At 43.1% G+C, this 16267-nt stretch overlaps 1 protein-coding gene across 1 annotated transcript in view; it reads right to left on the minus strand.

Annotated features, from left to right (window-relative positions):
* The window catches only part of CTNNAL1 (catenin alpha like 1), a 382380-nt gene that overhangs the window by 179308 nt on the left and 186805 nt on the right, over positions 1-16267 (minus strand). Inside the window, exon 3 of the mRNA XM_077269686.1 lies at positions 9555-9742. Within this exon, the coding sequence (XP_077125801.1) occupies positions 9555-9742 (188 nt within the window). The remainder of the gene's footprint in view (positions 1-9554; positions 9743-16267) is intronic.

Genomic DNA, 16267 nt, shown 5'->3' on the forward strand with positions numbered 1-16267 from the left:
TCCAAAAGAGAAAAGCATGTCATATACTCTGCTTCTCGCTATGTATTCATCTAAAGTCTGCAAATACAATGGAAAATCTCACATACATAACACACATAATACATCCAATAACCAGTCATTGCATTCCACTGTTGGACTGATATCAGTCACTATTCCTTCTAGTGTATTGAATAGGATATCTTACTAGGTTGCCATTTTACAATGCTTGTAAAGCCTCGTTCAGACATCCGTGAAAGTCTCACACTGAGCACGTGCAATTGAATTACCGGCTTTTCTGCTCTCTAGCTCTGGATTATATATATCTATATCTATATATATATCTATGGGAGGAAAGACTGTGCCAACACTGTGATCAGGAGGCCATAGAGGACGAAACCCACTTCCTGCTACACTGCTCCAAATACTCAGCAGTGAGGGACACTCACTTCAGGAGACTCTCACATCTCTTCCCGGACTTCATCACCATGAAGGAGGAAGAGAAGACATATATCCTGCTGGGAGAAGAAGAGAGCAGTGGAGATAGCAGCGCGGTATGTGAGCGAATGTCATAGACTGCGAGAAAGACAGCCATGATGCCATGGACTATAGCCCCCACAATGGATCTGCCCCCATCCACCTCCCCTACAGCTCCTACCCAACATCCCCACAGTCCCTATTCCTATTGCCTTTATACACTTGCTTTGGCAAAACTGATGTGTATTTGGTCCTGCCAATAAAGCTAATTTGAAATATATATATATATATATATATATATATATATATCTCTATATATATATATATATATATATATATATCTCTATATATATATATATATATATATCTATATATATATCTCTCTCTATATATATATATATATATATATATATATATATATATATATATATATATCTCTCTCTCTCTCTCTCTCTGTATATATATATATATATATATATATATATATATATATATATATATATATATATATATATATATATATATATATATATATATATATATATATATATATATGCTGTATATATGTTTTCACAAATTTTTGAGCCCATGGATCCATTCTATGTCCATTTTGCAAGCCGGAGAAAATCTCGCCATACGGTGGTTTACATGCCTGCGGATGACATGCAGATCACTGTTCAGGGAACATTTCTGCAAATTTGGTCGGTAAAAAACGGACCGTATTTTTATATGTTGTGTGTGACTCCAGCCTTAATGTCTGAATTAAACCTAATAACACTAAGGGTACCGTCACACAGTGCAATTTTGATCGCTACAACGGCACGATTCGTGACGTTCCAGCGATGCATTTACGATATCGCTGTGTCTGACACGCTACTGCGATCCGGATCCCCGCTGAGAATCGTACGTCGTAGCAGATCGTTTGAAACTTTCTTTCGTCGTCTAGTGTCCCGCTGTGGCGGCATGATTGCATTGTGTGACACAGGTTGTATACGATGTGCGCACAGTAACCAACGGCTTCTACATCGCAAATATGTCATGAAATTATCGCTCCAGCGCCGTGTAGTGCAACGTGTGACCGCAGTATACGACGCTGGAGCGATACTTCTACGACGCTGCAACGTCACGAATCGTGCCGTCGTAGCGATGAAAATGGCACTGTGTGACGGTACCCTAAGTGCCCTGAAAACTGAATGCAATCTGATTATGGACAAATCCAGTGCCCACAAACACAACAAACCTTTCTTAAGCACACAGGAGCTTCCAGAAAGAAAGCTGTTCTCATGTGACATCTTTCAGGTGCTAAATGAGCAGAATAATATAGGTTTGTTGGACCAAGATTCAGTTTAATTTGTGTGTTATTCATGGAAATATCTGGAGTTTGTATAAATACGAGTCCAGTGAGCGGTCTTACAAGTGATCGACAGCTATGTATGCTCAGTCATAGAGGGAAGACTGTTCCTTCCCGGTGAAAGACCTGGCTATTCATTGCTTGCGTTGAGAAACATGTGATGGTGTCTCCGCAGCTTTTCTACATGCATTTGCATATTTCCCATAAGGGATGGGGGCAGTGTTCTGGATCACTGCGCTGAGAAACACGTGATGGTGTCTCCGCGGTGTTGGATGTTTTGATCTCCCCGAGGTCATTCATCCTTATGTTCATAGCCTTTTCACTAGGCACTGCTCCTAATAGCCAGTTTCCTACTCCACACTGATGAGGGGCAAATACCCCGAAACAGCTGTCTGTGGATGGATAACATGTTTTGGCATAGGTGGTTTTCCTTTATTGGATGCTGCCCTTCCCGTGGTTGTTCCTTCCCGGTGAAAGACCTGGCTATTCATTGCCTGCGTTGAGAAACACGTGATGGTGTCTCCGCAGCTTTTCTACATGCATTTGCATATTTCCCATAAGGGATGGGGGCAGTGTTCTGGATCACTGCGTTGAGAAACACGTGATGGTGTCTCCGCGGTGTTGGATGTTTTGATCTCCCCGAGGTCAATGAATAAAATACAAGGATTTCTGAAACTTTTGCTACAAAATGTTTAATCACTCTGATTTGCTCCTCCTGATCTATAACATCCTGCCTGCGGATCAAATACCATCATCAACATGACAGCTTCCCTTTAAGAACTATCAATCATTCCATAAAACATATAACGTCACTGGTTGATGTTGAAGTAGTGATTAATCTCTTACAGTGTCACAGATTATAGCAGAGTTTAACAATGTTTTCTGGAGTCACTAGAAATCTAGCACAAGCATAAATGCAGCTTCTGAATCAATAGAATCCTGTAATAAAGTAGTATCCAATCTGCAGGAACAAGGTTTCTGTGATCATCCCCTTATATAGCCAACAGCTGAAATCAATAGTCCAGCTGGGTAATGTTCATGTATTAGAAGGGGTATCCCTGCGTTCAGCTCTCAATGAAACAGCAAGTGGCTCTAGGCTGCCGGAAACTGGGTTATAGTAAAGAAAATTACAGATGAAAGATTTTCATCAGAACAATCCGAGAATATACATGACTTGCTCGTTGTCCTGAATTAAGTTCAGTTTACAAGAAGTGAGAGGCAGCACTAAATGACTACCAAGCAGCAACTTGTTTGCTTGACCTGCTACAGTTAACCACATTTTTTTGTTCATTAAAAATATGTAGTTTCAATTAAAGGAAACTTGGTTTCCAGAGACCTAGCAAAATGCGTAGTGCGTGCGGTAAGGAACGTAGAAGTACCAATGATGGTACACAAAGATGCCGAGGACGCGGAGCAGGTGAAACTATGCAAGGTGGTGCAGCACAAGAAACACTCCCATACACGACACATAGCTTCCAGTCCCACTTTGCAGGGAGGCACGGTACACCACTTCTCAAGCCACACCAATACAAACAAGTGGTTGGTTGGATAGCAAATAATGCTTCCAGCTTGCTTGCCAGCACCACTCTGTATGCCACACAGTCCTGTCTCACCAGCCAACAGTCTGGATCACTTAATCCTTGCTCTGATCCCCCACTACCACCACCATAGTGAGTCCCAGGAAACCAGTGATCCCGCACAAGGACACTCAGAGGAGGTCTTTACAACATAATTTCTTGATTTATAAAATAGCAGAAATTAAGGAGCAATCAGGTAGATAAAAAATAGAAAATTTTGTTAACAGAAGTTCACCAAAATGTAACACTAAGTGAAAGTAATCAAAACATTACAAGATTAAATGCAGGAAAGTATACCATGAGGAAAAAGACTCCAATAGTTCTACCTGCCCATATTTGTGCAAATGTTATATTCAATAAGGTGCAAGTGCAGCCATAGATCGCACATCAATGGCAAGCCGCATAGCCCTGCAGTAGTTTATCAACACATCATATTATCAATTTGGGAATGCATAATGCTTACCACGGACATGGGTAGAGGAGTCTAAGACCAGGTGTGCATACCCCAACAGTCCCCGACGTGCGTTTCGCGGGTAAATGAACCCGCTTTCTCAAGGGGAATCCTTGAATATATTATTTGCACAAATATGGGCAGGTAGAACTATTGGAGTCTTTTTCCTCATGGTATACTTTCCTGCATTTAATCTTGTAATGTTTTGATTACTTTCACTTAGTGTTACATTTTTGTGGACTTCTGTTAATAACATTTTCTATTTTTTATATACCTGATTGCTCCTTAATTTTTCCTATTTTATATATTATATTTTGGAGCTGGTTTGCTGGTGCCTGTTGGCATATGGGCTATTTTTGAGCCTTAGTTGTGATATTAATAACATGTCACTGAGGTTTTTGTGTTCAATAATTTCTTGATTGTGGTCTCTCACCCTGCATGTTCCAAGAGGGACAGGAGGAGATGCTGTGTAGTGATGCACAAAACTTAGAGCAACCACAGTCAAAAGAATATTACGGTGGGGTACGGAAAACTTTGCCTAAGGAGGTACAGTGGGGGAAATAAGTATTTGATCCCTTGCTGATTTTGTAAGTTTGCCACTGACAAACATGAACAGTCTATAATTTTAAGGGTAGGTTAATTTTAACATTGAGAGATAGAACATCAAAAATTAAATTCAGAAAATCATATTGTATAAATTATATAAATTTAATTGCATTTTGCAGTGAGAAATAAGTATTTGATCCCCTACCAACCATCAAGAATTCTGGCTCCTACAGACCAGTTAGATGCTCCTAATCAACTTGTTACCTGCATTAAAGACAGCTGTCTTACATAGTCACCTTTATAAAAGACTCCTGTCCACAGAATCAATTAAATCTGTCAGGCTCTAACCTCTTAACATGGGCAAGACCAAAGAGCTTTATAAGGATGTCAGGGACAAGATCATAGACCTGCACAAAGATGGAATAGGCTGCAAAACCATAAGTAAGACGCTGGGTGAGAAGGAGACAACTGTTGGTGCAATAGTAAGAAAATGGAAGAAATACAAAATGACTGTCAATCGACATCGATCTGGGGCACCATGCAAAATCTCACCTCGTGGGGTATCCTGGATCATGAGGAAGTTGAGAGATCAGCCTAAAACTACACCGGGGGAACTTGTTATTGATCTCAAGGCAGCTGGGACCAGTCACCAAGAAAACCACTGGTAACACATTACGCCGTAAAGGTTTAACCCCTTTCTGCCATTAGATGTACTATTCCGTCCATGTGCGGTGGGCCCTACTTCCCATGGATGGAATAGTACGTCATGCCCTTTAATGCGACACTGCGACTTAAGTCGCGGTGATCGCATTAAAATTCCGACGCCATCTTACCTGGAGGAAGATGGTGTTGGCTTCCCAGGCTGTGTCCTCCTCCATCCGGCCTCCCGATAGCTGTAATTGGCTGTTCAAGACTGAACAGCCAATTGCTGCTTTTCTCATTGTTTCAGCCAATCAGATTGGCTGAAACAGTGAGGTCCCAGGCTATGATCGAGTACCGATGTACTCGACCCTAGGCAGGTGCCTGGCAACGCCAGGCGTCGGCCAAAACCCCTCGATTGGCGCAATCGACGATCACATCGATCGCACCAATCGCAGGGCACAGCGGCGGTGTTACCGTGCTGTGCTCTGCCGGTACCGGCCTAGGATTGGTGCTGTAAGAGCAACAATCGTAGGCTGGTGCCTAGGACAGGCCAGGTATGGCCTGCAGCTGCTGATTGGCAGTGGTGTGACCGCGCTGTGCCCTGCCGGTCACCTGCTGGTGGCCTGCCTTGTATCGGAGCTGTGAGCTCCGATCATAGGCCGGTGCCTAGCAACACCGGCGTCACCACGGCCACCTGGTGTGACCGCTCTGTGACCTGTCTCTGACCTGTCTGTGACCACTCTGCAGGAATCCTCACACTAGCTGAGGATTCCTGCAGAGCGGTCATACTGCTGGAACTCCTGGTGTGCTGTGACTTGTGGTGCCACAGTAGCCTGGGACACCACAATTCCTGTGAAAGAAAGAAGACAGAAGAAAGAAGACAGAAGAAAGAAGAGAGACTACAATCATAAGTGTTGATCCCCGTTCCCTGCCCGATCTCTTTTCATCCACCTCAATCCCCCCTTCCCTTCCCCCTCTTTTTACCCCCCTCCACCCACTCCCTTTGCACCGCCTCCGTGCGCACATTTAGCAGCCGCCGAGCGTTGATTGGTGACGCAGTTCACCAATCAACATTCGTGCTCGCTTTTCTTTCTCAAGCCCCTTGCACCAACTCTGTACGCCCCAAAGCGCGTTTCACAATAGCTTCCTCAGCTTCCTGAGGAAGCTGTTGTGAAACACGCGTTGGGGCGCGTGGGCATCCCTATGGACAAGGATCTGGGTAAGACCTACGGGTGGTCTCATGTCTCTTTTACTGTTTAGGCTACACCAGCCATATGGCTGCTAACTGATATAATGGGACCTTACCTCTTGAGACTTATGTGACCATTTAGGCTATGGATAACTATATGCACTGGCACTTCATTTTAATCTGATCCCTGTTTGGGCTACATGTGATAGCTACATTTCTCTGCCTTTGTCCTTGGGGTGCCATTACTTGAGATGCACCCTTAACCTAATCTTTTGCTCTGTTCGGATGACTTATTTTGTGATACTTACTTTTATATGATATACTTTATGTCTAAAATAAAATTTACTATTTTATGATATACATATTTTGTGTTTTTTTGCTCCAATTTCTGGTGTTTGGCAGTTGAAATTATGTAGTTTTGGGGCATGGTCCTTCATATGGGGCTCCTGAAGAAGCCAGAAATTCGGCAATATTGGAGTGTTGATATTTTATACAACACTCCAGTGTTCCGAATGGTCATGGTCCGGACGCGTTTTGAGGCCGTCCACAAATTCCTGCATTATAACAATAATGCACAGTGTCCCGCACAAGATGACCCCAACTTTGACCGTCTGTTCAAAGTTTGGCTTTTCATCGAACACTTCAACAAAAAGTTTGGTGAAGTGTACATGCCCAAAAGGGATGTCCTTCTCTTGACCACCATACACGGTGATGGCAGTGCCCTCAGCACTGCATGGGGTACCTCTACACAGGTCAGCAAACCGTACTGTGTACTGGGGTACAACAAAAACAAGGGGTCCTCGTATATATACAATAATGTTGTGTGACCATGTACAAAAAGCACCAATATTAATGAGTATAACAATTTATAGATTATAGCATAATAAATATAGGTATAGTTACCAATGGAGTACTCCTGGGGACCCACCACACCCGAAGCGCGTTTCGCACTGAAATGCTTCGTCTATATATAGTTTTTGATTAATATGTTAGGGCTATAGCCTGAGTTACCTATCGTTTCTGCCTGTGTTTGTGGCAATATACCTAGCCTTTTATACTTGTTTTTATGGTGTTTAATAAAGATTATGTATATTTTACTGGCCTAGTGTGAAGGTGTTTTCCTGGTTATTTATTATAAACATGAAAGAATGTTTCTTAACATTATTTCCTGTAAACTCCAATTCCTCTTCGATTTTGAATATTTTATTGTCAGTCTTTAAAGTGCACTATAAGTGTAACACCATTGTTCTCAGCAATGATCTGGAGTCAGATGCTTAAAGGGGTTTTCACCATGTTGTTCTCCTTCCATATCAACATTTTCACTGTCCCCCCAGACCTTCGTGTAGAGTCTGCCAGAAAAATGCTTGGATTTCTCATTGACTCCCATTATACTCGAAACGAGCATCTAAGCATTAGGAATTGCTTGGTTTGAGTAACGAGCATCCAATTAATTTAGTGCTCTCTCATCCCTAGTTGTCATCTTCATGATTATGTTGCGTACCGTGGAAAAAGGAACATAAAGATCTCTGGATATGGACTTGCATCCTTGAGGTTGTTCATATTGTTCAACAATTTTGGTTCTCGAGTCCTCAGACAGTTCACTTCTCTTTCTCTTTTCCGTGCTTAGTGTGGCACACACACAGACACACAATACAAAGATTGAGTAATCTTCTCCAATTCTTATCTTGATTCAGGTGTGATTTTCAAATTGCCTATACCTGTTAATTGCCACAGGTGAGTTTTAATGAGAATCACATGCTTGAAACAAAGTTGTTAACCTACAATTTTGGAAAGTGCCAATAATTTTGTCAAGCACATTTTGCGGGTTTTGTGTGAAATTTTGCCTAATTTACCTTTGTTCCTCTGTTTTTTTGTGTTGTTATAATACACACACCAAGGAAATAAATATTTGTATAACAAAATATGTGGAATGGCAATAATTTTCTGGGAGAAATACATCATTTTCTGAAACAATTTCAAGGGTGCCAACACTTTCTGCCATGACTATATAATAAAGAACTTAATGCCAGGTTTCTCCATCTTTTAAGGCCCCGTCTCACATAGCGAGATCGCTAGCGAGATCGCTGCTGAGTCACAAGTTTTGTGACGCAACAGCGACCTCAGTAGCGATCTCGCTATGTGTGACACGTACCAGCGATCAGGCCCCTGCTGCGAGATCGCTGGTCGTGTCGGAATGGCCTGGACCTTTTTTTGGTCGTTGAGGTCCCGCTGACATCGCTGAATCGGTGTGTGTGACACCAATCCAGCGATGTCTTCACTGGTAACCAGGGTAAACATCGGGTTACTAAGCGCAGGGCCGCGCTTAGTAACCCGATGTTTACCCTGGTTACCAGCGTAAATGTAAAAAAAAACAAACACTACATACTCACCATCTGTTGCCCGTCAGGTCCCTTGGCGTCTGCTTCCTGCTCTGACTGAGCCGCCGTAAAGTGAGAGCACAGCACAGCAGTGGCGTCACCGCTGCGCTCTGCTCTCACTGTACGGCGGCTCAGTCAGAGCAGGAAGCAGACGGCAAGGGACCTGACGGACACCGAAAGGCGAGTATGTAGTGTTTGCTTTTTTTGGTAACCAGGGTAAACATCGGGTTACTAAGCGCGGCCCTGCGCTTAGTAACCCGATGTTTACCCTGGTTACCCGGGTGCTGCAGGGGGACTTCGGCATCGTTGAAGACAGTTTCAACGATGCCGAAGTCGTTCCCCTGATCGTTGGTCGCTGGAGAGAGCTGTCTGTGTGACAGCTCCCCAGCGACCACACAGCGACCACACAGCGACGCTGCAGCGATCAGCATCGTTGTCTGTATCGCTGCAGCGTCGCTGTGTGAGACGGGGCCTTTACTCATGCTCTATTTTCAGATCTCCAAAGTGGATATTGGAAAGTAACAGTAGAAGTACTTTTTCTTTTATAAAACCAGTTGAATAATCATGTTATAAAGCTATGATAGGCATAACACTTCTAGGACATTCACCATTTGAGGCCACTTTCTAAATAACTGAATGGGTGGTTTCTGATTTTACCACTCATATTAAGTGCCAAGTGTAACGGTGAATCACTATTATTTCAGAATGTAGCATAATAAAAGTATACATTTTACTCTATACACTGGAGTAATGACTTTAAATATTGCTCTGATGTTGCTCAAATATTTCTCATAATGAAACATTATAATTTAAAAATCTAACATGGAAGCCAGGTCACAAATCTGAAAGATAATTGCATGATTGCTTGTTTACACCGAAAAAATGTAATCTGATGTCATCGATAACGCTGCACAAACACATCTTTCTTCTGCAAATGGATTGTGCCCATTAAAAGAAACTTAAGTACCTTGTTTCGGGAAGTGATAATTTGTTTAACGACGATCCTGTCTGCCAACACCAGCACCTTCGTAACTGACGAAAGCAGAAGTCTAGCAGCTTTTACCACACCAGTCTTATCTGTGAAAATCGGTACTTGCCCATTAGGGTCAAGATGTTCCCCAATGTTCATATCTGTCAATTGTGCTATAGTTTCCCCTAAAAAAAAAAAAAAAAAAACATTTATGATTTTATGATTGCAAATTCAATTTCTATTCGATGACATGCATAATTGAGAATGAAAATACCTGTATATAACTGTATAAAGGCATCTGCAATAATCCTTGTAATTGTGCCGTTTATTAGATTTATTTCTTCACTACATATAGTGCAGTCTGATTGGTACTGTTATAACGGTTCTAATCAAAGCCCCCATACACTTTAGACAGATGTCAACCGAACGATGGAAGGCCGATCACTTGGATAGCAGCTATGTTGGCTGTCTCTCCCATACATAGCAGCGCTCGCTCTACCGAGCGCTCCTGTGCTACCTCTTAGGTATGTGCACACGTTATGCGTTTGCTGCCAACATTTCTGCTGCAAATCCTGAAGTGTTGACAGGAAAAACAGCATAAAATATGTGCTTTTTGCTGTGTTTTTTCCCCCCATTCATTAAAATAGGTGAAAAACACTGCAAAATGCTACAAGAATTGACAAGCTGTAGATTTGAAAGTGGTTAAAATCTGTAAAGCAAAAATAAGAGATCAGAAATCTCAGTCACTGTGCTGGCACTACCAATCAGTTTTTGTGACAAATGTGAAAAAAAAAAACAAAAACCCAAAATCAGCAAATACTTAACTGGTGAACATTCCCATAGAGAGCAAAATGATCAGCAGTTAAAGTAGAATGTGCCAGATCATCTGTCGGAGACCACATACACATTACACTATCGGGGTTTCAACCGACGTTGGTCTCATGTTAATGTGTGCCTTTACACTAATTAATATTTTTCACCTAAATTGTTAAGTTATAGCAGACACATCTTCATTCCCTGTGTCGAAGCGGAGGCTGAATCATCACATTTGGGAAAAAGCATCCCCTTTTGCTTAGAAGCATATGGCACATCCATAGGATAGTCCACAATTGTCCGTAATGGGAATAACCCTAACAATGTGCATCATTTAGAAAAAAGAAAAAAAAGTAAATTTCACAAAGCAAATGACCCATTTCAGTGGCAACATCTCCTCTGTAGACTGTAAATCCTATGTATAGATACTGTATTGTGCTTTGATAAGCGTATTTCTTGCAGGGCTATTTCTCCTTGTATATTACTATGCTGTCTGCCATTTTCTTGTAATAACACTGAGTTTCCTGTTTCTGCAGAGTAAAGTGAAAGGATCTCTCTCTGGGAAGCTTCAGCCTATTAGTTTCCAGCAGAGTTGTGTGTATTAGACGCTTCTTTTTAACTCACACACAGCAGCGTGAAAAATTGCAGTTAGACATCCCAGAACTGTCAGAGCGTACACACATTTCCTTCTGTACGGCCATACGCCATAAAAAGGCAGTAAGTACAGTCACATTTGCTGCACTTTGATTATCCCAGTTTTATTTGTTGTATTTATTTCTTTCCATGATTAAAGAGTAACTATCTGTAGCATGAATATTTTATCAAATATTCAACATTTTCATGAACGTTAACCTAAAATACTTATCCAGCATTAACCTGTGCTCCCTGATAGGCAGAAAAGCTTATAGAGGTCGGGTGTTTCATTCATTCTGTCATCTACACATCTTCAGTCAAGGTCCACATCCCCTGAGCATGTCACTTCTTTTGTGCGGAACTGCAGTGTTTCTGCACACTTCCATTATACAAATCCGCAAAGGTCAAAAACGCATGAAATCCGTACAAAATCCGCAGTAAATCTGCACAAAAAAACGCATCAAATCCGCACCTGCGTTTTCTGAGGGAGATGCAGATTTTATGCAGAAAATTCTGCACCCCAATACGCAATGCGTGCACATAGCCTAATACTTATGTATTAGGCCTGTCAGTTACACACTAACACAGCCTATTTGAACCTACTTATGGCAAAAAGTAATAGTCCACCAAAGTTAGCAACTTACAAGGATAGTACTTGACTTATGGTTGCCATAGCCATCATCGGCACCCTGCAATCTAGGCACCAGGAGCGGAGGATGGAAATGAGGTGAAAGAAAGCTCACTCCTATAGTCTAAAACTCCATCTAAAAATCACTGCTGCCTATAGCATCTAGACAATTTATCAACCAGAAAAGATTGTGGCAAAGACACTTCTGCTGCAGGAGATCAGAGGCTACCTTAGTGATCACAGCACCTACGATATCACCAGGATGTACGTGTACATAGGAAGACCTTCCCAACAGGACACTAAAGATGAGCCCAGTGTTAAAAACTTTGAAACTGCTCCTTGCATTCTAACAGAACCAACGCCCCCTGAAGAAGGCTAGTGCCGAAATACGAATCGGGGCCTGGTGACATTGCAACAGAAGATGGATACAGGTATGGTAATTACATATTTTAAAACAAACTTCGTTTTTGCACACATTTTACTCTGATTCTGACCACTACTACATATACTGGATCAGACAATACTCATTGTGATATATAAAAATAGATTAATAGATATATTCAGCACATTCTTTGTTAACCATGATTCTATTACATACATATTGTGCAGCAGGCCTTCATGGTAAAATAGCTGCTAGGAAACCACTGCTAAGGACAGGCAACAAGCAGAAGAGACTTGTTTGGGCTAAAGAACACAAGGAATGGACCTTAGACCAGTGGAAATCTGTGCTTTGGTCTGATGAGTCCAAATTTGAGATCTTTGGTTCCCACCACCGTGTCTTTGTGCGACGCAGAAAAGGTGGACAGATGGACTCTACATGCCTGTTTCCAGCATGAAGCATGGAGGAGGAGGTGTGATGGTGTGGGGATGCTTTGCTGGTGACACTGTTGGGGATTTATTCAAAACTGAAGGCATAATGAACCAGCACGGATACCACAGCATCTTGCAGCGGCATGCTATTCCATGCGGTTTGCGTTTAGTTCGACCATCATTTATTTTTCAACAGGACAACGACCCCAAACACACCTCCAGGCTGTGTAAGGGCTATTTGACCAAGAAGGAGAGTGATGGGGTGCTACGCCAGATGACCTGGCCTCCACAGTCACCAGACCTGAACCCAATCGAGATGGTTTGGGGTGAGCTGGACCGCAGAGTGAAGGCAAAAGGGCCAACACGTGCTAAGCATCTCTGGGAACTCTCCTTCAAGATTGCTGGAAGACCATTTCCTGTGACTACGACTTGAAGCTCATCATCGGCTCCCTGGAACTTTTCAACCTTTTCCCACATGTCATGCTTCAAACACAGATACCAAATGTAAATTTTTGGTGAAGAATCAACAACAAGTAGAACACAATTGTTAAGTTGAACAAAATTTATTGGTTATTTTAAATTTTTGTGGAAATTCAAAAACTGAAAAGTGGGGCTTGCAATATATTCGGCCCCTTTACTTTCGGTGCAGCAAACGTACTCCAGAAGTTCATTGTGGATCTCTGAATGATCCAATGTTGTCCTAAATGCCTAATGACGATAAATATAATCCACCTGTGTGTAATCAAGTCTCCGTATAAATGCACCTGCTCTGTGATAGTCTCTGGGTTCTGTTTGAAGCACACAGATCATCATGAAGGGGAAAGGAGGAAATTTGATGACAAATCAAAGAGACGGATAATGCAAATGGTAAAAAAGAGCCCAGAGACACTTCTAAACAGACTAAAGGTGAACTTCAAGCTCAAGGAACATCAGTGTGACACTGCACCATCCGTCATTGTCTGAGCCAAAGTGGACTTCATGGGAGACGATCAAGGCAGACACCATTGCTGGAAAAAAAAAATCATAAAAAAGCCAGACTGGAATTTGCCAAACTTCATGTTGACAAGCCACAAAGCCTCTGGGAGAATGTTCTATGGACAGAGGAGACAAAAATGGAACTTTTTGGGAAGGCTCATCAGCTCTATGTTCACAGATGGAAAAATGAAGCATATCAAGAAAAGAACACTGTCCCCACTGTGAAACATGGAGGAAGCTCTGTTATGTTCTGAGGCTGCTTTGCTGCATTTGGCACAGGGTGTCTAGAGTATGTACAGGGTAAAATGAAATCTCAAGCCTATCAAGGGATTCTAGAGAGAAATGTGCTTCCCAGTGTCAGAAAGCTTGGCCTCAGTCACAGGTCATGGGTATTGCAACAGGATAATGACTCAAAACACACAGCTAAAAACATTCAAGAATGGCTAAGAGGAAAACATTGGACTATTTTGAAGTGGCCTTCTATGAGCCCTGACCTAAATCCAATGGGCACCTTTGGAAAGAGCTGAAACATGCCATCTGGAAAGGCAACCTTCAAACACGAGACAACTGGAGTAGCTTGCTCTTGAGGAGTGTGCCAAAATACCTGTCGAGAGGTGCAGACTAGGGTTGAGCGAAACGGATCGGTCACTTTCAAAAGTCGCCGACTTTTGGCAAAGTCGGGTTTCATGAAACCCGGTCCGATCCCAGCGTGGAATCGACCATGCGGTACACGATCTTCGCGCCAAAGTCGCGTTTCCTATGACGCTTAAAGCGCCATTTCTCAGCCAATGAAGGTGCACGCAGAGTGTGGGCAGCGTGATGAAATAGGCCCTGGTCCCCACCATCTTCGAGAAGGGCATCGCAGTGATTGGCTTGCTTTCTGCGGCGTCACAGGGGCTATAAAGGGGCGTTCCCGCCGACCGCCATCTTACTGCTGCTGATCTGAGCGTAGGGAGAGGATGCTGCCGCGTCGTCAGAAGCAGGGATAGCGTTAGGCAGGGTAAATTGACCCCAAAACCGCTTGTGCTGTAGCGATTTCCACTGTCCAACACCACCTTTTCTTTGCAGGGACAGTGGAGGCTAGATTTCTCTTCATCAGCTCTGTAGGTTATAAGGCTCCCTGATAGCTGCGTTGCTGTGTGTACGCCGCTGTGCAAACCAACTGCTTTTTTCAAAGCACAAATCCTGTTGCTCCTTCCTTTCTGCACAGCTATCTTGTTTGTTTGTCCACACTTATGACTTTTGTGTGCAGCAGTCCTTTTTATTGCTGCCTGCCACACTTTTCTGAGATTACTGTAGGGAGATAGTAATTGTAGTACAGTCCCTTTTTTTTTTTTTTTTTTTTGGTATATCTCTTCAAGCCACTTTCTGCCACAGAAAATATACTGTAATACAGTAGCCCAGATTTATTCACTAGTCTCCCTGAAAAAAAAAAAAAGGGGCAGATTAAAATTGGCAAATCTGCATTAGTGCCAGTCCTGTGTGTGGCATCTGTCTTTCTTTTTCTGCCACAGAAAACCTACTGTATAACAGTGTGCCTGATTTTTCACTGCATTCTACCACACATAAAAAAGGGAGATTTACATTCACAACAAGTTCACGTACACCTTCTACCTGGTTTTACAGGACCACCTAACGGTTGTTAGTTAGGTTACATTTTTCAAATAATGAGGAAGTCTGGTGGAAGAGGTCGTGGCCGTGGGCGTTCATTGCCAGCTGGTAATGATGGTAGTGGTGGTGGTCGTGGAGCATCAGGTGGTCATGGGAAAAGCAATATAGCCCCTAAGTCTCGAGTTGTTGAGCCTGCGTCATCGTCAGGCTCCACAAGGCCTCGAAGGCTCCCATTTCTGGGAGTAGGAAAACCGCTTTTGAAGCCGGAGCAGCAGGAACAAGTATTGGCTTTCATTGCTGACTCTGCCTCTAGCTCTTTCGCCTCCTCCTCGGAAAGTGCCAAATGTCAGAGCAGTGCGTCGTCAGTGGATGCTCCCGGTCAGGAACAAGTCGCTTCCTTGTGTCCTTCACCAAGAACAACAGTGAAGGATGCGTCAGGCGACACAACTGGTTACTCCATGGAGCTCTTTACACATACCGTGCCTGGGTTGGAAAGGGAAATTGTTAACAGGCCATGCCCATTACAAGATGAGTCGGACATGGAGTGCACAGATGCACAGCCACAGCCAGATTATTATGCTGTTCCTTTGACTTAGATCAGAACATTGCCCTCGCAGTGTACTGATCCAGAATCTGACCCCGATGAGACTATGGAGCCCCGTCACGAACGCTATAGCACCGGCTTACACGGTGACCCAGAGGAAGGTGCACAGAACATAGAAGAGGAGGTCATAGATGACCCAGTTGTTGACCCCGATTGGCAGCCATTGGGGGAATAGGGTGCAGGCGGCATTAGCTCTGAAGCGGAGGAGGAGGAGCCGCAGCAGGCATCAACATCGCAACAGGTTCCATCTGGCAGGCCCGTATCTGGCCAAAAACGTGTGGCAAAACCAAAACCAGTTGTAGGACAGCGTGGCCATCAGGTTAAAGTAGCTCAGTGTGCACTGCCTGAAAAGGTATCCGATAGGAAGAGTGCAGTCTGGAATTTTTTTTAACCAAGATCCCAATGATGAGCGCAAAGTCATCTGTAAGAAATGCTCAAGGACCTTCAGCAGAGGTCAGAATGTTAAAAATTTAAATACAAATTGCATGCATAGACATTTAACCACCATGCACTTGCAAGCCTGGACAAACTACCAAACGTCCCTTAACGTTGTAGCACCCTCTCACAATGAAGCTAGTCAGCAATGCGACATCCCTTCCCTCACTGTAAGCCCACCGTTTACCACACCACCTGCAG

This window comes from Ranitomeya variabilis, chromosome 6 (genome assembly GCF_051348905.1).
Source record: "Ranitomeya variabilis isolate aRanVar5 chromosome 6, aRanVar5.hap1, whole genome shotgun sequence".
In the NCBI taxonomy this organism is placed as follows: Eukaryota; Metazoa; Chordata; class Amphibia; order Anura; family Dendrobatidae; genus Ranitomeya; species Ranitomeya variabilis.